The 23,468-nt window shown below is 37.7% G+C and overlaps 1 protein-coding gene across 2 annotated transcripts in view; it reads left to right on the forward strand.

Annotated features, from left to right (window-relative positions):
* eng (endoglin) overlaps positions 1 to 22,517 on the forward strand; it is a 42,077-nt gene extending 19,560 nt beyond the window's left edge. For both annotated transcript variants that reach the window (XM_026173678.2, XM_026173677.2), the window contains exons 4-14: positions 7,383 to 7,496; positions 12,631 to 12,820; positions 15,011 to 15,179; positions 15,261 to 15,366; positions 15,529 to 15,730; positions 16,162 to 16,313; positions 16,612 to 16,842; positions 16,997 to 17,063; positions 21,885 to 21,992; positions 22,089 to 22,136; positions 22,212 to 22,517. In XM_026173678.2, coding sequence (XP_026029463.2) covers positions 7,383 to 7,496; positions 12,631 to 12,820; positions 15,011 to 15,179; positions 15,261 to 15,366; positions 15,529 to 15,730; positions 16,162 to 16,313; positions 16,612 to 16,842; positions 16,997 to 17,063; positions 21,885 to 21,992; positions 22,089 to 22,136; positions 22,212 to 22,333 — 1,509 coding nt within the window. In that variant the 3' untranslated portion in view covers positions 22,334 to 22,517. The remainder of the gene's footprint in view (positions 1 to 7,382; positions 7,497 to 12,630; positions 12,821 to 15,010; positions 15,180 to 15,260; positions 15,367 to 15,528; positions 15,731 to 16,161; positions 16,314 to 16,611; positions 16,843 to 16,996; positions 17,064 to 21,884; positions 21,993 to 22,088; positions 22,137 to 22,211) is intronic.
* The last annotated feature ends 951 nt before the right edge of the window (positions 22,518 to 23,468 follow it).

The following is a 23,468-nucleotide window of genomic DNA, read 5'->3' on the forward strand; positions in this document are numbered from 1 at the left end:
TAATGTGTTCAAATTAATGAATAACAGTGTTAAAAGCACTGCATAGACCATTAAACACTCCTCTTCTTTATGTAAATTAATGACCTGTGAATAAAAAGAAAATACATAATGACTTAATTATGAAGGAAATATGTTAAAGTATTCCTTTTTAAAAAAAATGTAAAACAGTCTGTGTGCTTTACTGTATCAGACATTATGCTGTGGTGAGGTAAATAAGTGCAGCTTCAAAAGAGTTTTATTCCTTTTAAAGGCACATTTTCAGCTGGATGGGAAAGGATATATTTTAGTATTCAAATTAGAAAAAGAACAGGTGTAATTGTATGAATTAATGATGGCTGAGCTCCTTTAGAACTTGGGTAATGTGCATACGTGTTCACAGTGCCTTGCCTTAAAATGGATGGATGTTATTGTTTAGTTGTCAAACCTGCGGCTTTCCTTCTGTGACAACTCATAATGTCGTTGTAACGCAGAGATGTAAAGACCTTGTATTACCGCGGAAGCACTAGCTGGTAGTCGGGCCGTACGCGTGTCTTAGTGCAGTTGAACATAATCCACAAAGTCCGCTTGTAGTCGAAAAACAAACAGGCAAACGTTTATTTCCACAGTTTGAAATACAGTGATCCATTTCTGAGTAAACTAAGAGATGATTAGACCTTTATCCTATACACCTTGAGTTAGCAAAGATGCACTGCTACCTGTCTTATGTAAAGTCTTGATAAGGAACAGCTTTTGTAGCTTGGAAAATCTGTCATGTGATCTGGGATCTTACTGCTGATGTGTGTCAGGCATGAAAACAAAACTGTAGGCTAAAAAAGTCCTATGGGGGATCAATGTGTGGAACCTGGCATTTTATGAGAGACACTTAAGGCTAAAGATAATAGTGTATCTGGTATGTTTTTAAAAAAATGCACATTTTACCGTATTTGGTCATCATTGTGCGCAGACTTTCCCTGACTCTGAATAAATAAGCTTTTAAACATCTTCCCAGATTACAAAACATAAACACACTCCTTTCCCAACTTTATCAGCCTGATAACTAGCTAACCATTAACAGATGCCAGATGTGACAGAAACGCAGCTTTTTTCAACCCCTTTTAAAAGCCACATTGTTCAATTTTGGTCTGTGTTTAAAGAATTCATTTTCCAGCTAAACAAACATATGCAGTAATTGCTGATAGGGTATTGGGATGTTTTGATTTTCAAACTTTTTGCTTCAGGGAATGTCAGTGAAAAGTAATTCTAGAAAAGTTCTAATCTATATGTTGTTATTGTTCGGCCAGACTCCATTTTTCACTGTCCAACATTGTCGGTCAGCTCGCATTAGTCATTTCTTTATCAGTGTCCTTTGTTTGTTTGCTTGCTTCTGCTGTTTGTTTTCACTTAGACTATGTAGTATTTTTGCACAACTTCTGTTAAGCAAATGCTATTTATTGATCATCCCGTTTTATTTTTCACTGTATTGGTTTTTCGCCGTCATCTGGCAGAGAGTATGAGAATGGAAAAGCAGATGTGTGCAGCCTCGCTAAGACATTGTCACAGGATGGTGAAATACAATCCCTGCCTGCCCATCCATCAGCTCCAGAATTAATAAAAGCCTCAAGGTCCTTTCCTTTAACCTCTCCCAGGAAAGCCATTGAGAATCCTGTCATCCTTTAGCAGAAACGTTTACCAGCAAGCTAAACTGATTCAATTTGATTTCCACTGGAAAATGTTATGATATACAAAGAATCATTAACACAAGCGTCCTTAAGAATGAAGCTTGGTTACCTCACATATGGTTTTGTGCCTTTCTTTGCTTCGAGTAATGCTGCTAACATTGTGCAAGCACATCATTGTCTTTGTCTCAAAGACACAGTTACTGCTGCAAATGTCGTCAGGTCTTTAGTCTCATTTAATGGACTGTAAATCAGAAGAAAATGCAGTTTGATGACAAAACAGATTTAAAGCATATTAGAAAGGAAATGGTTCTCGGCCTTTTTATTAGGCCCGAAGAGTAAAATTAGGCACATTATGTTCTGTGGGAGAGGAAGAAAAGTTAATTGCGAAAAGTTCTAAGTGTAGTTTGTGGAAAGAATGGCGCAAGCTCTCTGATTTTAAAAAAAGGTGAACTCTGTTTGAGACTGGTGAGAGTTCACAAAAGGAATTTGGTCTGCGATCTGTGTGATCCACTCAACACTGTGCATAATTGGCATATCCTGGTCTCTTGATGGGACCACGAGTGGACGTTTTATCATATCAAAAAGCCAGAAAAAAGTGGACATGTGACCTCTTAACACATACCCCTTATCTGCTTTTGGCTGTCTGTTTATATAAAAAAAAACTGTTCTTGTAAACAAAAAGAAAGGGGAACATATTCATCTTATGCCAGACTGTCCAGTCAAAAGGGAGGTTTGCTCTTGGATCCTCTTTTCTTTGTCCTCCAAATTGTCTTATCACCTTCTTCCCCATTCCTTTATTTTCATACTGATTTACAACCTGCCAGGAACAGTTGACTGTCACAGTTTGACCCCACAGAGAATTATAGAGGGAGCATCAAGGGGGTACACAGTCAGAGAGAATTCACTGGGAGGAGCCGCTTGTACAGGACTCATTGATGTCACACAGAGGCTTGGATAGTCAGGCTCTTGGCACAAGGCCGAGACGAGACCAAGAGAGCCAATTCAAGCCAAGGGAGAGAGTCAAAAGAATAACTGGAAACTGCATCAGCAAAGGCCCTTCAAAAAATGCTCTGAAGAAAAGAAAAAAAACCTGAAAAGGAAAACAATTGTATCTTGAAAGCACAGGAACAAAAGCAGCAAAGGTGAGTGATCAGGGTCAGAGTTCAAAAGGAAAGAAAGAAAGTCACAAAAGGATGAAGGGAAGTTAGACAGAAAGCTCATTAGAAAGGGGTATTTAAGGAAAACACCGCCGAGAGTTATCTCTGTATGAAGCACAATGAAGTCAGGAGGAAATGCCGTTCATTCATTTGCACATGCAACACAACAAGTGAGGCACAAACTAAATGTTACAAAAGAACCTCAGACCTCTCCAAGGTTAGTCTGTCTTCAGGGCAATCTAGCTGTATTCTTTTTCTTTTTTTTTAAATTTAATAATATATACTGTGCACAGAAGATGGAATCAAAAATGTGATTTCCTGTGGCTCACCTTGCCACATTCACACAGTATTGCACATGTTATGCATTTATAGAGACTGACACATGGAAATCATATACAGCAGTAGCTCATATTTTATGGCCACCTTCTGCACTGTTGCAGACAACTAGCATTATACGGTATGCTAATATGTTAGCCAATTATTTTTCAACACCCTTTGCAGGATTTTTTTTCGGCCTGTGATTTGATCTTATAGCCCCTGTCTTATTCACTGATATCTGAGTTTCCTGTGGGCTATCACAGGAATTTTAAATTCCCCAACTTGTAGAACTGGGTCTATCTTTACATTCAAAGTGAGTGTGATGCTATTATGATGGGCAGAGCAGCATTTGAGTACTTGGATATCTAACAGCTTTAGACACTGTGTTCCAGGTTCTTGTGGTAAGTTATTATTTTCATGCCAAACCCTCTGCCTGTAGCGAACATGTTTCTTTTATAAGTAGTCCTAACCACTAGAGATGGCACGATACCACTTTTTTATGTCCGATACCGATACCGATATCATAAATTTGGATATCTGCCGATACCGATATGAATCCGATATAGTGTTTTTTAATCAACAAAACTGTTTTTTTAAATATCTTGCTGCATTTTATATAAGTTCATACTCAAGTTTAAAACAACAACTACACTAAAGCTATTCTGTTATACCTGTATGCAAAAAAAAAATATTTCATAGTTCAGCAATACTGATCAATCTAATAAACTTAAACCTACACCATCCTCCCTATTCTGGTATTTTAAAGAGTACTTAGCATAAATATTAAGCAACCTAACTAATAGGGTTCCAACTCCCAGCAACAACAAAAATAAATAAATAAAAAATAGGGAACCACCCCTCACGCTCCACCTCATGATGCTTAATCGACGTAATCAACCTTAATTTGATGCAGTGTGAAAAAAAATGCACAGAAATCAATTATTTTTCAAGAAATATTAAATAGATTCAACATCTTTCTTCAACAAAATTGCAGACTGCACAGATGGTACCTTCCCAAAGGAAAAAGTACTATAGCTTACTAGGGTATATATATTAGACTTAATAGTTACTATATACAGTAATTGACTTCTATTCATTTTACATCAAATTAAAACTTTGGGTGTCAGATAATTATTTATTAAAAGCTAGACATTTTAAATGAGAGTAAGAAAGAAAAGTATGTCTTTGTGCCCCCTTTTCCCTGTTAATGCCCTATCGGCCCCCCTGGCTAAACTTTGCTAGATCCGCCCCTGCACAGTTACCAGCCGTCAGCTAAGTAGAAAAAGATCCTGGAGTAGAAAGTAATATTAAATACATTCTAACAATAGCTTATCAAGCTTAAACTTGCTGCTGTTGTTCAGCCGCTGGTTTCCTCTTTCTGGTGCAAAGTGGGCCAAAAGCAAACTAGAGACACGGACTCGCGACAGAAAAGCCGATCAGCTGATCGTTAAGCAGTTTCACCATTGAAGTAGCAGCAGGAGAGGCAGTCGCTTGTTAAGCTTAATGCAGGAATGCTTTACAAACATTCAGAGATGGACTTACACACTTGCTTTACTTCTCTCGGGATAACTTTGTCGGAGATGAAATGCCGGGTTGCTAGCGAAGCTCCAAATGCTATCCAGACCACTGACAGGTCCTGCATGCCACAGCCGCTCTATCACGTGATGCATACTGCTCCGACGTGCTAACGTTCTGAGGTGAGTTACGGCGTGTTGCAAGTTTTGTGAGGTGCTTTCGTGATATTTAATGGATCGGATTACATTTTTTATTTTTCTCCGATATCCGATCCAGTAATTTAGGTCAGTATCGGACCGATACCGATACGTAATATCGGATCGGTCCATCTCTACTAACCACTGATCTATTCAGATAAACTCCACTGTATCTTCTCCTGGGACTGCAGTCACCCCTTTTAGACATTTTTCCTTTCAAACTGGGGACTGAAACCATTTATAAGATGCAGAAGTCATTAAGCACAAGCCTGCATGTACTAGACACCGGTTAAAGCTTGTGTCTCACTGTGTGTGTATATCAGTGATCCTTCTGTCCATAGCACTCAGCGTGCAAGGCTGTCTTTGAAATTCATCTGTGTTTGGTTTATAGGCAATTTGTCCATGGTCTCCTTAGACTTAATTTGCTCTGCTCTGTATGCGCCTGAAAATTTCCATAGCTTCAACCTGAGCTCATCACAATTCTCTTGGATCACACTCTGGCAACATCAGGTATCAAGTAAATGAATTTGATATGAGGGCGTCTTACTGTTTCCCCAGCAAGCTCATTGTCTCACTAACAGGTTCTGTCTGAAAACAATCTGCCTTCAAATACACACAATATAACAGAATAAAGCATTTGGTGTCAAGAAAAAGTTGTGAATGTTAACCTCCCATAAAAGCCTCACATTGGAGCAATACTTCCAAGTTTTTCCCCCCTTCTTCTTCTTCTTTTTTAAAGCTGTTGTTCATTTCTAATGCACTGAGTCATAAAATTGAGCTGATTACAAATCCATGACTCTTTCACTTTTCTAAACCTAATTATCTTGGGTCTCTTGCGGAAGTAAAAAGACCTGGGATTCATTGGAATTAAGTCTGTCGAAAAAATAAAAAGTCTTTAAACCCAGACTTATTATTCCACATTCAAAAGGTTTACTCACCACCATTTACATCCATAAATCTCTGCAGCACCAGCTTTGCCAAACGCATATGCGAAGCATAGTAATTAAGGCTGATTCATAGTGTGACTGGGGTGGTGATTAGCAAATCACATCACCATTATGTTACTGTGGTTAAAATATAGTTAATTGGATATTACATTATGTGTTGAATTATGTTAATGGTGTTTTATATGTAATATGCCTCATAACAACCACCAAGGTTAGCCATTGTTAAGGCAGCAGGTTGTGAATGAAACGAAGTAGATAAATTAATAATAAGACTGTACATAAGTAATTCTGACTACACCTTTAGGGATAGTTTTAATGCAACCAAGACACAGAGTATACATTACACAAATGCATCTAATTGCACATCTGGTAAATAATTAATTTTATAGCTTTACATGTTTTTTATGTCTCCTCCCTTGCATTGCATAGAAATGTAATAATAGAACCAAGCTACATTACCTCATAAATATCAGCGTCAGCTCAAAAGCAGGCATTTGAAGACTGTTTTCTTCTTGCCTGTTTTTGACTCTCTTCAAATGAGTGGTTGCACGTGTGTCTGGAGCGATCCACGTGTTGACATCTCATGGTTGCGAAAATAAGGAATAGTCACGTCCCCCCTGCTGAGATTTCCTCCAGCATGGAAATTAAATCAAAGTTGTGCGGTATTAAATTGGGGTTGGAACTATTTTTGTGTGCTGCAAGTAAAATATCTCCCTCCTCTGTCAACTTGAGGCCTATTAATTTAATGACAGATAGGGAAGGTTGCAAATTGGTGAGCAGCTCTACCCAAGACCTTCAAAGTTTGAGCAGTGTTGAATTGTGATTCAGTGCAAAATGACCATAATAATGTTGGTCTTTTTATTTGCTCTCTGAAGTTTCAGAACTTTTCATTCTTCATGGCACAGGTTAGAAAATGCTTAAATTGCATTTGTGATGTTTTTCATCTTAAGCCAGTGTAATAATGTTTGAATTTCAGGAAAATGCTACGTTTCAATTTTGCCTGTGCTAAAGGTTAATTCTTGTCATTTCATTACAGGATATTTTTCATTGTCTACATTAATTCATCCCCCCAAAAATGATGTAGCATAGCTGCTATGTATTCTGTTTTCCTTTCTTTTTTCATTCTGCTTTATGATAACACAATCAAAAATTATACAATGCGAGCCAGAAGCATTGCTTGAAGTGCTTCTCAAACATTTTAATGTTTTGATTTTATTTCTGTATTACGTGGCACATACACAACGTGGAAGGCTTTCTAGAAAACTTCTAATAGACAGTGCAGTAGTTCCCATATGGCTAAACATTGGGACTGAATATTTATAACACTTGATTGCTTTGTCTTTCGTATCAGTCCCAATCTTCCACCTGGAGATGTATACCACCTTCAGACATCATTTGCCTGCAACACTTTCTGAACCTGCAAACTATTTGGAAAGTTGTTAGCTTTCATATGTAAAGCAGACTTTCCACTGTAAAAATAGACGCTGCGTTTAAAACTTCAGTCTGAACTTATATGAGTAGATATAACAGCTGCATTGTGTGATTTTCTATTTTTATTCTTGTAATAATTTGTGTTTTTTTTCCTTTCAGGAAAATGTCATATTTCAAATTAACTTGACTGATGCAAAGCCAATGCACCTTATCCTCACATCTGCAGAAACAGCTTATGGTTTATGCTATCTCAACAGCGAGGTTCACTTGTATGTAAGTAATGCATCTTTGTTTTTCTGTACTACCGTGCGCACATGCAGTTTTTTGCTTTTCTTTTGAATGCACATTTGGGACTGAACCTGGAAATAAAATGCCACCTTTGGCCCACTTTTATTTAACCCTGATTACACATACTGCCTCAGCTGTAACATAAGGTTGTTAAAGAGTCACTAACTAATCATAAAAAAAGATCAGGTTGTGGGGATGCCACTACAAGTAGTTAGTTTTATCCGTAATGCATGATTTTCACATGTCTCCAGATGTGCTTGTCTATCGCCAGCTGTTTTCACACACAGTCAAGCTGACACAGCTGTGCAGCTCTGTGAGTCTGTTTGGAGAGACAGTAAACTATGTTGACTTTGCAGTGTTGATTCCCCAGTGGCCCCTCTGTAGTGAAATGTTACAAAAGAGCAAGCAGTTTTGTATTTTGTCTTTTACCCTCCACACTATAAAATCGTAAGAGAACTTTTAGAGAGTATCGAGGAAGGCTGATGCTGATGGCACTGGCCATAAAATTAATGTTCCAATGAAACCGGAGATTCTGACTTTTATACACTGTTCTTAGATTATGTTTGTGGACTGAACCCAGGAAGAACTTGAAACTTTTATTCCATTGTGTGCTTAAGTGATAATGTCAGGGCAAAATGCTACAGTGGTAATTAAAAACATAAACCAGGATTTAAATAGCACTGAGATGGGCAAATAAATGAGATTGCCTCTAACTAGGCTATTATTTCTAAATATGTTATTGATGAAGCTCCTCATTGCTAACTGAAAAATGTTGCAGTATCTGTACATAAGGACCCTTATCCTCATGAGAAATTGTAATAACTGTGATTAAATCAATATTAAAACCATTAGGCATCTGATGCTGTTGAGGGCTATAGAAAGTATTTGGTTTTTAAAGTCACAGTGCAGCACTGTACAACTACACAATGATTGTAACACTTTGTGCTCCCAAAGGAAGGATGGAGGTGTTTTTCCTACCTTAGAGTAAACTGAATTTAGATTTGAAACATCCTCGGGAGATAGAATTACACTGAACATTTAATCGTCTTTATTTCTTTCCACAAACTTTGCCAATCTAGTTTAAAACATTTTTTCGCCTGGATTGTGTCACTGTTTTTGTCTTGAGAACAATTAACATTGGATTTTAAAAACAAACAAAAAAAAGGAAGAAAGAAAAAAGCTAAATCTCACTGTCCTTTTCGTGAAGTTAGTGTTTTGTATTTGTCGGATTTAAGAAGCCATGATACGCTTGAAAAACAATGAAATGTTTGGAGGAATGTCACCAATTACTGATATGCTGACAGCAGTGTGATAGCACATCCTGTATCATGTCCTGTCGAGAGCCTAGACAACATTGCCTGTGACTGCAGGATGTTTTTGTGGGATGAGCCATATCACTGGGGGATAATAGCGCTTTACTGCAGATTGCATTGTAAGAGAATCAGCATCTGGTCAGCATCTGAGAAAGTACGTCACCAGCTTGACAGCTTGGCTCAGTGTCACAGCTCTTGTTGACCTCCCATAGCTGACCCGAAAACATGTGGCGACAGCAGCGTTTTATCTGTAACGTCTTGCAGCATTTTTTAACGATCTTAAGTGACAGCTTGTTAGTTGAAAAAGCTTCTTTTTTTCTCTCTCCACCAGATTTCAAACAATTTGTAACAAACTTAACATAATTAAAATACTTATACAAACTGATAACATTTTATGGAGGAATGCCCAGCTTCTGACATGACACGATACAATTATTGCATGGAGTAACTGATGGGTAGTAGAAGAAGAAATTCCTGTAATCCTCAGCAAACAGAAAGGCTCATTTATTTCAAAAGGAAGGTTCCTTGATCATTACTGGAAGAATTCGCAATAACAAACTGATATTACTGATACTAATGTGAGTTAAATTCCGCTGTGGTCATTAAAATTATTGCCATTGTTATTTCCTTTTTTCTTTCCATCCTGCCTTTGAGGCCTTCCCTGTCTGTCGTGACTAACTTGCCTCCTTTTATTTCTGTCGTTTCCCTTCACGCTATTTTTGATCGCACGTCAATCAAATATTTATGTAGAAAGACTGATGACTCCCTCAGGCTTCCTCGGCTTTCACCAACCACCCCCCCCTTTCCTTGTGACGCAAAAGCTTATTTTGGTCAGATGCTATGTTATGCCAAACATCTGTTGAATGTGTTCACCTCTAGTTGAAGGACCAATTGGCATGGTAGTTGTAGTAATGTGCTGAACAGTTAAAGAAACACTGATGACCGCCCAAAACGCATAAGAGCTGTTAATTTTAGAGTGTTCATTTAAAACTTCAATGTAAAACTTCAGATACAGCTAACTGAAATATTCAGAGCAAGGCAAAAAGTTAATCTGAAATTGAAATTAGGGGTGGGCGGTATAAACGGTATACGGTAGAAATGATATAAATTTGGCCAAAGGTAGAGATTTTGACTACACCGCTCTACCGCGATAGCGCATATTGATGGTGTCATCAAGCTGTGCCTGTTTTGGTCGAAAACATTGCAGCGGCTGCAAACAACATCATCTGCAAATTATGCCGTGCCACAGTAATAGCAAAGAGATTAAGCACTTTTGGAATATGGGGAAAGCCAAAAACTGCGCTTCCTCCACATCTGTACCATTAATTCATTAATGCCGAATTCTCTCACAGATGCTCTATTACCATGTTGTTGCAGTATATTAATGACTAACCTCGTATTGTGGATGGATTATCTCAGTTGTTCTCCTGACTGAAGTTTGGTCCGTTTACAACACCCTTCCATGCAATTGCATTTGTCCCTAACCACCAGAAACCCTCACCTTAACTTTTATCGAGTGGAAAAAAGTTCGACGTTCAGCTTCACTGTGCTAATGTTATGCTAATATAGCTGTGTCACTAGCGATCACGTAGGACATCATTATATACCACCTAGTCCAACTTCAGTAACCCTACAAAAGTCACTGCTGTCTTCATTTATGTTGGAAGCGATAGCAGAGCTGTACATTAAAATTTTGTCAGAAATCTCTCAGTCAGAACATGCTATACCATGTTTAGGTAGAAACTAGTGAGCTAACTTCCTGCTAACTTTTAACTCTGTTGAATTTAATAAATTCTGTTTTCATGGATCCCTGGATGTTAAACTTAATTGTTACACCTGGTAAAGCAGCAACGCTGATCATTTTATTAAAGATGAAAGAATTTAGACAGTTTTTAACTCTCAGTGATGCCATAGTGTTCGTTTGACTTTGGGACCTGAAGCTGACGTTTTAGACCCAGATTACTCCGCGAGGCTCCTGACTACATTAGCCGTAATGCTCCAACAATCCATCAAGCAGTGCGCCTTCATAGCTTACCAAAGTCGTACTAAAACATTTTTTGACAGATTACTGCGCGCTGTGTGCTACGTAAAATTGGTTCGAGGTCAATAAGCACAACCAGAATTCATAGATAAGGGACACTGTCGATTTTTGAGAAAATTAAAGGATTTTAAGTGTGCCTTATATTGTGTAAAATACGTTATACAGAAGAAAATAATATATCGTGGTATATATCGTTACTGCACATGTATGGCGTTATTTTTGTGCCACTATTCTGAGCGCATGTAAAAAAAAGTTTTATAACCTTGATATGTAAAAATGTGCTCAATAAATAACAATTAAAAAAAGAAACCATGGGCTCCAGGTTTATTTTGGGCTCAATCTTTAATGAATTTCTATCTAGGCTGAGTTGTTCTTCTCTACTTGAGTGCTCCAAGAGCTAAAGAAGAAAAAAAGCACTGCACCTCTTCAGTGCATTCAGTGCCACACAATGAATGGAGAACAGCTAATTTTGAAGAAATAGGTTATACCAATCCAATGACATCACTGGCCAAATAAAAGAAAATGTTATTTCAATTAGGGCTGGGCGATATGGCCTAAAATCCATATCACGGTATAATGTGAATCATGTGTATGGCGTTATTTTTGTGCCACTATTCTGAGCGCAAGTAAAAACAATTTGAGCGCACGTAAAAAAAAGTTTGCAGGTGCAAGTGTTGCATTTTGAGGAGAAATTTATTTCGAGCAAAGAAAAGCTAAATTTGAGTGAACAAAATTCATTGCTGCGTGCAAAAATGTATTTCAGTGTTTGCTATTATCCACACACACACACAATAGCAGCCCCTGTCGCTCAGTTTTTGCATTAGCGCTTGCTTGCAATGCGCTGCTTGCGCTCTCGAAATTTCTGCCCGTGCGCGTTCAACTCTTTCTGTGCACCGTTATATTTGTGCCACAAAGCCAGCCAATCACAGACTTGGATGCAAAAAAATCTGATTATAACCTATTTCTTCAAAATTAGCTGTTCTCCATTCATTGTGTGGCACTGAATGCACTGAAGAGGTGCAGTGCTTTTTTTCTTCTTCAGCTCTTGGAGCTCTCAAGTAGAGAAGAACAATTCAGCCTAGATAGAAATTCATTAAAGATTGAGCCCAAAATAAACCTGGAGCCCATGGTTTCTTTTTTTAATTGTTATTTATTGAGCACATTTTTACATATCAAGGTTATGAAAGCCTACTCTTAACAATCTTAGCAATCCCTATTCCTAAAGCCTTCCCCTACTTTCTTATTCATGCAAAACATAATATAAACTCCATTATTTCCCATTGGCCCAGACGAGGAAACAGCAGTGTCTAGTCGTTGGGATGGATGTATATATTTATACCTTGTATGGAGCCAGATTCCAGCCGACCGTGGTGACGCACAAAGCTAAAAAAGGTCCCATTTCCTGGCCCCACACAGGAAGCAAAGGAAAGACCTTGGCTCCAACAGGGTTGTGCAACTGGCCTCATGGACACTTAACCATAATAAACATTTCTTTTTAACAGGGCCCTGCTAGGAGAATAGGGGGAAAGTTGGGTGTGGAGGGTAAGAAAAAGTATAATGAGATTGATGGCCAAATATGTTTGATCTAACTAATTCTAAGCAGACAAGAGGTAAATAAAAATACAGGCAAAGCTGACTCATACAGTTCTGTGTAATCATAGCAACGGGTAGTGGACATGCCTTTTAGGACCTGATTTTGCTCTGTGCTTTCTGAAAATTGCATTAAATGAAGGTAATGAATTTGTTTTTTGCCTTTTCTCTCCAGACAAACCAAAACTCCACAATTACACTACACAATGCCAAGGAACCAAGTTTTCAGAGAAATTTCCATTTGATACAAGGTTTACCCTCCGAAGAGGAGGAGCTGATCAAATGGGCAACAGAGACGTTTGGGGGTGTGACTTCATTCACTACTCTTAGTAATGTGGATCATATCACATCAACAGGAACACAAGGTGAGAGACATTTGTGTAAAGGTGATTTTGGGTTAATTTTTATTACAATCATCTTCTAAACCATCCATTTACTTGTAAGGCATGGAAATGTGCCATACACACATTATGAAATATATGTGTATATATATATGTATATATATATATATATATATATATATATATATATATATATATATATATATATATATATATATATATATATATATATATATATATATATATATATATATATATATATATATGTGTGTATATATATATATGTATATATATATATATATATATATATATATATATATATATATATATATATATATGTATATATATATACATCAGATCACAGAAGAACAGCAAAAAGGTTTCTTATCTGTCTCTAAAATTGTGTTTTGAATGAACTTTGAAACTGTGTGGGTTTTTTGTATTTAGGATATGCTATCTGCATCTGTGTTTGGTCTAAAACAGCATGTTTGGATGCTGAAGAGAACAAAGTAATTACAGTCAGCACATCATGCAGCTCCAGCTTACATAACTCAGGAGAGAGTCTGCATTATAGTAATCAAGGCTGGATGCGGTGCTGTTTCTGGTGCTCTATAGAGAGCATTCATCACTAACCTTCTTTTATCTGAAGTATGCATAAAAACACTTTCTGATGAAATAACTGCAAAAAGCAATGTGTGCACCAAAAAGCTGTTTTGAGTCGAACATTTTCATAGGCAAGTTTTCTATTACTGAATGTCATCTGTGCACTGATTTCCAATGCTTTTCATACACATTTGTAGGTGGACAAGCCAGAGGAATTAAAAGCAAAACAAACAGCTGCGACAGATTTTTTAAAAACATTTTATTTTGTTTTTTTTCTATAAAGCTGTATGCAACAAGCACAACATGTTAAAATCTTAAGTAGTCTGAGAAAATCTTGAGCTTGGCTAAAGTGTTGAGGACTAATCAACATATTTTTTTAGTGCTGACAAGATGTCATTACATATGGCAGAACATTTGGAAAGAGAAGCAATTGAGAAGTGACCATTGATGCTGAAGATGGAAGCACAAAACAACACAGATTCAAAGTGAACATTCACGGATGACTAAAAGCTGGACATTAGGAATATTATGGGATGTTACTGCCATCAGCAGTAGCAGCAGGATGCTCAGTGCAAGCACAATTATTTCCTAGCAAAGCCTCCTTAAGGCAGTCTGAGCCAACACAGAGCTCTTAGATGGATTTAAAAAGAAGTGAACAGTGGTGGGGCTGAAATAGCGACGGCTGCTTGTGCTCCATTCCTATTATAATTTTGAGTATTTTTAAGGATTTATGTTTGAATCTGTCTTCATGATTCAATGTCCTTCTCTGTGATTTCCAACATGTAATGTGTTACAGTACGAGGGAGCTCAGCTTCCCTTTCAAGCAGTGCTTTCTCTCATTGAAAATGCCGTATTTAAATTGTAAGCAAAAGGATGTTTTCAGCCTGCTTAGTTTTAGCTAATGTTGTAACTGAGTCATGCTTCACAAGGGCATGATAATTACTCAAGCAGTGGAACATTTTGTGTGCATGTCCTTCGGGATTCGTCAATGTCAAATTTGAAATGTGATTTCAAATTCATGTCATGCTATTGCTTTTGCAGAAGACAAGTGTTAAGCAATGATAATGAAGCTACTTTTGAATTATAGTTAGAAGAGCTACAGACAAGATTTTAAGTAATTAGAAGAAGACTGCTCCAATCCTCTGTGCAAATGGAGCAATGGCAGCCAGCTTGAATTTGACTTGGTCACAGATTGCAATAATTTGTAGCATTTAATAAAAGTGTGGGGAAAAGCAACCCTGTCCTATAGAATGAGCCATTTTTCCCCATGTGTTTTGGTTCCAAACACACATTAAGTATTCTTGGCACACACCGCTTGCCCATTAGTGTGATGATGCGGTGTCAGGAGCAGTGGGAAACGTGAAACGTATTTCAACCCACAATTCAGCCATAGTGTTCTAAAACTTTTGGAGCACTGTAGCAAGTTACACCTTTGAACCACCTGTGTGTATCTTCAAAACTGCTGCTGGAGTATGTTTAACAGCAGTAAATGATAGGTGTTAATGTTCCTCCCAAAGCAGGTTAGTCCTTGGTTAGAGATTAGCTCATCAGTGTCTTTCTTGAACCATTGGACGACCGATGATAGAAAGTAATTGTTTTATGGTTTTACAGGAACCAAGCCAGGCTCTCCAATCTGTACACTTGAAATTGAAGATCTCCTGGAGAAGCATTTCATGAAGATTCAATCAAATCCAATCACATTTTGCTTCCCACAGCAGCAGGCCTCAAGTCCTGAAACTGAGCTTCATATTATAAACATCGCAGAGAATTCCAGCATTCGGTAAACCTTAATATAAAATGCTTTTTTTTAGCTATATTTACTGGCAAAATCTTTCTTGTGACATTTCATTTTTTATTGCAGCAATGTATCCCTGCACGTGCGTGCAAAGAAGCAGACCCGCGTGTTCATGAGGGGTCCTCAGGGCACCATGTGGACCTTCATCAATCCACAACACACTTCGTTTGCTGTAAGCATACATATTAAAGTCTCAAACTTCAAGAAGTATTTATGGCATGCACCATGTGTGAGATATTATTTATTAAGATCAAAAAGACTTCAGGTATTTAAGTTATCATGTCTACCTCTACATTGTTACTGATTTATCTTAACCTGTCCTCATTTTCTTCAGTCTAACAATGAAATAACGCTGAATCATGCCTCAGCCTCGCACAAAATACCCCCTGCGTTGACACTGACTAGTGATACTGCATCAGATGTGCAAAGGATGGCTTTGTACTATTTTAAAGTCCCTACTTTTGCCAGCTATACTGAATTGAAATTAAAAGAATCGAGGATTTCACTGGTTCTAAAGAAAAACGAGAGCCCAACAGGTAAGACAATAAAATGAAAGCATTCTTCTTGTTTTATGTTGGAAGCTTTAGCAAAAATAGAATAGACTGAGTATTGCAAAATACAATAACCTCCCCAAAAAATACATGTTACCAAACCCAGAGACTGTACTGTATCAGTAGGATAATGACAGCAATAACAAATTAAATATTAACATTCTTGCATTTGGTGTGTATATATATGTATATATATATATATATATATATATATATATATATATATATATATATATATATATATGTGTATATATATATATATATATTTTACTATGCTGTAATTTGAATGGTCATTTAAGTTCTCAGTAACAGAGCTACTCTTGTTTTTCAGAAAGAATCCAAGAACATCAACAGTGATACAGTTGTTTCATGCAAAAAAAATTTGTTGACCTATTTTAATTTAATTTCTCGCTCAGTTGCACCAAGCGTTCCGGCACCAGGCAATCCTGTTGCGACAAATTCCCCCACTCAAATCCCCATGGTGATAATGCTGTACACCTCTGCAGACTATCAGACGCCCATAGACTTTAACACCAAAATCCAGACCGACAAGAGAATTTTTGCAGAGGTAAAACTCTCTTTACCTTTTTAACTGCATTTATTCACTGCTTAAATAAGTGATAGGCAATGTTTTTGTCTTTGTGGTCTTTTTTAAATTATTACAGGGATGACACCCATCACACAGTTACTGCTTTTAGTTAACTGCAGTCCGCAAACTGAATTAAATAGGATTTTTTTCTATCTAAATATAAATATTTTACAATGCAACAAAAAGGCTTACTGTTTAACATATCAGATTGTCCTTCATCCTCTAATGCACATTGAACTTATCATCTTTGTTTTGAATTCTTTTCTGTTCTCTGCAGATTTCTGGAAACACTTTAGGGAGTCTAGTCTTGACTTGGAAGGTGACCAAATGTATTTTGCGATCCAAAGGCTCGTGCCTTGCAGAGAAAAACTTGCCCTTCTTTCCAGTGGACTGCCCCTCAAATTCTTGTCCTAACAGAGCTCGATTCGCCTTCTCCATAGAGCAGCTTCAGGAGCTTTCATCCACCACATGGGACATGGAATGTGATGTCAGCTTTTGTTATACTGAGGTAAGGATTTATCAACCACTTTTAATGTTTCACATCAACACAACACTTTACAGTTTTAATGTGTTTAACTCAGTCGCTCTGAATTCAGAAAATCTGCCTGTATGACAAACCTATGGACACTTTTGGGTGATCTGTGTTTCTGCTTCTTCCCTAGCAATGTGCATATGGAGGAAAAGCCAGCAGGAATTTGGAATTTACCCAACCATGCCCAGAAACCCCAAGTGAGTTCAGTTTAAACTCCAACATGTGGATGAATTATTTTTTTTTTATTTCATTAAATTAATAAAAAATAAAGTTGCAAAAAAAAAGTCCCAATGTCCCCTTGAGTTTAAAATTAATTTTTGACAGATGAATGTTTTATATTTAACTCTCTAAGAATAAACTCTCCAAACTCTAAGCAGAAATACCAAAACTTTTAAATTACCTTTTATGCCTTCAGGACTTAATTGCTAGTCTGGTGCTTGGTCAGAGTGTTGTTGCTTGCTGCAATAATTTTCATTCCTATTATTGCTTTCAGTGCAAAACAAATGCTGCACAGGCTGTTGTCATAACAGTGGATATGCAGTGAGGCACGTAAGGGGTTGTGGGGCAGGCCCTCGTCCTTTAGGAAGGTCTGCAGACTGACCTTGTGGCCACAATCAAAAATAATGACCCTCGGGGGAGGGGGGTGAAGTCCTTTGTGTTTCCAAGGGGTTTGACTGCGCTGCTGTCCTAACATAGGCACTGAGCTTTGTGCTATTGTCAGATCAATCAACACAGTTGACTCAAACAAGAAAAGATGTCTTTCTTGAAAGAAAGTACCGTCACCACACGTTATGATTAATTTCTAGGAAATTTCAGATGAATCAATTTCTAAACAAGAAGACACAAGGAAGCAGAAGCTGATTAAATGGAAGGACACATGAAGTGTCTTTGTAAAACTTGTAATTTGTTTGTTCATGCCTTAAGCTGCCTTTATGCTTCCTGTCCTTTTAGAGAAGAAAGATAAAGGTTTTTATGTCAGTATTGCAGGGGAAGCTGCCTAAACTACTCATCCATGCTTCCCTGTGTCCTGGTTGTCCTCTTCCTTGATTCGCTCTGCATTTCTTTGACTTATATGGTTTAAAGAAATGTCTATTTTTTTTGGAGACCAGGGTAAATTGAGAGATCTAACTTGAAAGTAACACACTTGTTTGGTACGTCTGTTCACTTCATTAGCCAGTGTCAGACATACAAGGGTTATTGTATACTAGCTGCACTAGCAGACTGCAGTCTGCTGCAAGCCTTCACTGGGCAGGACTATGAACTCCATTCAGCAATCTTTCCTGTTTGGTAGTTTTCATACAGAGGGCTACAGGGAGTCTGAGCGCAGGCATGCTGTCTCTCTCCTCCTCTCCACCTGCGCTGAAGCTTCTGCTTCCTCCTCTTGTTTATTCAGCTTTGCTGTCAAAGTCTCACTTATACAAACTAGCACACCAATTGATAATAGAAAAAAACGTCTCCAGGGAAAACCTACTTAGGTTGCTGTGATGTTTTTCACTCATTTAGGAATGTCCTTCGCTGTGAAATCAACAAACTGGGTTGACTGCCTGGAATGCAGTCAGCCCAAATGCCCACAAGATGTCACTGTGTCAGTGCTCTGGTTCACATTATATGTGAAATGACACACATAAACACACACACACCCACTGAGAATTTCTGCATTAATTTAGAGTTAAATGTGTCTTGGCCTTATGACGACTTTATGCAGACACGATTCAGCTTCACACAGATATTAGTCAAATGACCATACTGTGTTAAGTAGGATTACGTTTTTGCAAAGCAAGCTCCTGCTTTCTGGTTATGTTCTGATGAGGTTTTATGTTTTGTGCATTAGTGCTTAGCATGTTCAACCCAGAGGCAGAAGGCAGCAGAAGGCAGGTGAGAAACTCATGGAAAGGTGATGATTAGTTTCCTCCTACTGCTCTGGATACTTGTGGGAAAATCTCTACAGGCAGCAGTAGAGGGGAAGGAGGGAAAGCCGGTATTTACGCAGTGGTTTTCTTGATAGATAACACATAACATACTGCCTCTGCTCTTGTGGGGACTTCTAACAGCTCACATGGTTTGGGACAAGGTTGTTTATTTGCAGCCTTGAAAAGCTTCACTACATTCCCAGATATTGATTTTGGTGCAAATTCTGTAAACAATTTGACAGTTAATTCAGGCCAGTCAGATGGATACTGAACAAATCAAAGTTTAGATCTAAGCAATAAGTTTTTAACATTGTTTGTCATTGGAAATTTTAATACATTTAAGAACATCTGTTTATTTTCCCATCTTCAAATGAGAGTTAGAGTTTACTGTGATGTTTGAGAGAAGGGAAGAACTGTCAGTGATCTGCTGTGCAGCCTTTTTGAAAAGATGTCTTTCTCAAGGCTGTTAATTTCTAGCTTTGCCAGCCCACTAAAACTAGAGAAAAAAATTGCTAGGCTGTTACAATATGTACAGTCTGGTTGATTTGTGGGTAATGATATTTTTTGTCATTTTGCCTCTATAAACTACCACAGTGGATTTTAAATCAAACACTCAAGATATTTCCACCCTTGAGATGATCCATTAGGCTTTACTGCAGCCACCTTCAGTTGCTCCGTGTTTGTCGGTCTGCCTTCAGTTTGGTATTTAATAACTAAAGACCACGCTCTGCTGGGTTGAAGAATATTCCGTTTCTTTGCTCGGAGAAACTCTTGCTTTCACTTTGTGTTTTAGGTCATCATCCATTTGCACTGTGAAGTGCCATCTGATCAGTTTTGCGGGGCTTGAGTGAATCTGAGTACAGCACGACACAATTCAGAATTTAGAACTGCTATCAGCAGACCCAGTTTCACTGACGGCTGTAGATGCAATAGCACGGCCTCCACAGTTTTTGACAGATGATGCGGTTCAGATCATGAGCTCTCTCTCTCGCCTTCTCCATAAATTTCTCTTCCCATCAGTTTTGTACAAGTTAATCTTAGCTTCATCTGTCCAACGAATCCCCCCCCCCCCCCCCCCGAACTCTGCAGGGTCTTTTTGATGCTTTCTGGCAAAGTCTAACCTTGAGTGCAACCAGTACTTTGCACCTTATTGTAAACCGTCTGTATTGTAATTCATTCATTTTTAATTCATTGGACAATTAACTTACAAGCAGGCCAGGTGAGACCAGAGAGTGAGCAAAAATGTACAGAATGGCTTTAATACGAGGTTAGCACTTTTTGCCTCACCACAAGAATGTCCCGAGCTGGACTTCACCATCTGGCTGGGGTCTTTCTGTATGCCTTTCGCCTTCTGGTTGCAGGGATAGGCTTGTGCAACCCTGATAAGCATAAGAGAATGGATGGATTCACACAGTCAATGCAATACTTTTGTTAAACCCCTTTGAATTAAAGCAGAAAATCTTCTCTTCAATCACATTTAAATTTAATTGATTTTTTTTTAAGTTTAAAAATCCATTGTGGTAGTGTACAGAAAGATTTTCATTTTCCAAGTATGCTGGACGTCTGATGTGCCCCGGTACATATTCATTCAGAGCTGCTTTGAGGGAAAGTATTTTATTTTTATAACTACTGGTTCAAGGTTATAGGTTATCTAATATATTTTGTTAGCCAAAAAGTCTCTTGTGCAGTGTAAGCCAGCTCATGGCATGCTCAGAAAACTTTAGAAATTGCAAAGTTGGTTATTAATCAAAGTTCGTATGGCTACATTGGAACAGGACAAATTCAATTTTCTTTAAAAAAAATTCTGACTCACCCAAAACATTGGCTGTAGTTTTGGGAGGTGATAAACAGCACTGTATGTAAGCTCTATTGATTTCCAGAAGGTGTTTTAGTAGATGCATAGATAGTCTGCCAGCTTCAGGAGTGGATGGAAAGAATTATGGCAATTATCATTAAGTCCAATGTGGAGCGACTCTGGCGTGCATTAAGGTTAAGTAGCACTTAATTTTGAAACACAGAGGCTGTTTTGGATATAGATGGCACGATTATTATTGTTAATATAGTACTTTATGTTGAGGCATGAACTATTGGCAAGTCATGGAAAAATGTCCAGTGTATTGAATGTCTGTCAGATTATGGGTTTGAAATTTGATGGTTTCATAGAGATGTAAATTATAACTGTGTACTTTACAGAACTAGCCTCTCATTTCAGGGAGTTCATAAACTTTAACTAGTTTTTTTCTATTACAGAGGATATGGAATAGTAACTTTTAAGCATCACACATAAATGTACGAACAGCAGCTCACTAGAACATATAATAGAGATGCTCTCTAAGGACACACATGGGTTAGTTGGGGTGAATTCTTTATTGAACTAAGAAGATTACATTGTAGTCATCGTGATTCACAGTGCAGATTTAGGACAAACCCAAATTAAGAACATATTTTCAGATGGAAAATCAGTTAAAGTGGTCAAAAAATCTCTGTGTGCAGAGTTAAGTTCAGTTACATAAAAAATACCAAGTACATTGGTCTTCCTGAAAAGAAAACACTTGCTATGTGGCTATGTGATTTTGGTTTTGGTTAGAGTGAATAGATAGAATCTGTGTTTGTGTTGTAATAGAGATAATCTAATCTACATATTCTACTTGTGTGCATTATATAATGAACCTATTGCATGACTGATTTTATTTGGTATAGAGGAAACAATTCTGTCTGTGTACTACCAAACCTTTACAATGTGAAGATGCAATGTTATTAAAAGGACACACCATAGCTTGTAAGAAGAACATGTATTTTATGCCACCATATAAATTGTTGTATATCACATGCTTTTGATTGATTGTCCAGTGTAATCCTGCTGGAGCACAACAAATAGGACTTTTCAGTGGTTCTTTGGAGAAATTATTATATTTTATTATTATATTATATATTATATTCAAGCTGCATTACAATATAAAAGGAGGATTTTGGGTTTCCAAAAATTTTTTAAATCGTGTTCGATTGAACGTAATTGTAGTTGTAGCAGTTGTAGTAAATCTTTTTCTTTCTTTTTTTTTTTTTTAAATTTAAGCTTGCATACATTGTTTTTGCATGTCTGCTTTTCAGCCCGACCATGCATTAACGGCCTGTCTGGAGTTCTGGGTATTGCCTTTGGAGGGTTCCTGATTGGGGTATTACTTGTTGGAGCGCTGTGGTTTATCAAAATCAAAACAGGTAAATTGATGAGTGAGGACAGAATGTTTGGACTCCAGAATAGATCTGAATTGACGTATGTCTGAATTTGAAATTGTCCAATTCTCCTTAATTCAGGGTACCCAACTGGACTGGAGATGAATTCAACTGTAGTCAATATTCCTGGTAAGGACTCTTATTTTTTAATAATTCTTTTTTATTTTTAGCAGGTTCTTATTGGCTTGTTTTTCCTTTCCACAGGATGTCCTTGCTCAGGAGCAAAGCGACAACCTGTTTCTACCAACCCATCCCCCTCTGAAAACAGCAGTGCCAATGCTAGCATTGGAAGCACCCAGAGCACACCTACCAGCAGCATGGCTTGAGAATGTGGTATTTTCACCCAGCAGGGCCACCATCCTCCTTCAAATTTACCTATACGGGTTTTGTGCTTCTTCTTCTTCTTCTTTTTTTTTTAAATCGGTGCCTCAAAAGCATTTGTTACATTCCTACTTCTTTAGATTCTCCTTTAAAAAGCACAACACATATCTTTGGCATAACACCTCTGAAACGGATGTGATCTGGGAGCTTGTAATTGGCGGTGGGGAGGGCTAAGCGATGGTAACCAAAGTTTAATCAATGGCTTCTGACGTTCACCTCTGCTACTTCTCTGTAAAGTCAAGCTCTAAGACAGGAAGTTAAAGAGGGCAAAAGAAAAAAAATAAATTGGCTTGCAGCAACAGGAAAAACAAACCATATCCCCACAAGAGCTAACAGGAAATTCACTGCATTCCTTCCAATGAATATGTGCTTGTGTGATGGCAGCACAATAATAGTCAGACAGGAGACAAAACCAGTCAAAAGACATACTTTAAACAGATGAAAAGCTGTTGTGCGCTCACATCAAGCTACAAAAATATGAGGGGCTGTTTGCTAGGTCAGTCTAGTCAGCAGCATTTTGCGGACTGAAAAGATCAACGTGTTTGGATCTCAGACAAGTCAACAAAATGCTTATTTCAGTGGCTATTTTTCTTAAATAAAGTTTAAGGTTAATGATTAACAGCTACCTCTTATTATTTAGTCTAGACCTAAGTTTAAACTTAGATATCTGTAGTGAATTTCATTTTCTTTCTTTCTTTCTTTTTTTATAAATTCTGTGTCACTTTAGGTGAATCTTAAAATGACTGTTTCGGTCATATGTAGCCTATGAAACAAAGTTATGGTGCCATTTTCCTGCTATTAATAGATGAATCAAAGCTGCTGTACTAATGTGTTTTGGAAGATATATTTACTAATTGCTCAAGAAGTACAATCAAAGTTATCATTTATGGCTCACAGGTTGCAATTAATACTGAATCATTAAGACGTCAGTACCTTTAGTTGTCCAAAGTGTCACATGTAGAGACGTATGGCTGTATTCAGAACTGAATAGTATGGCTGTAATTAGGCGTTAGTTCTAAAACACTACAATATCCGTTCTAATGAGAGTCATCAATCACCACGTCTATCACCACGGCCTGA

The sequence above is a fragment of the Astatotilapia calliptera genome, chromosome 7 (genome assembly GCF_964374335.1).
Source record: "Astatotilapia calliptera chromosome 7, fAstCal68.1, whole genome shotgun sequence".
NCBI classification, from domain to species: Eukaryota; Metazoa; Chordata; class Actinopteri; order Cichliformes; family Cichlidae; genus Astatotilapia; species Astatotilapia calliptera.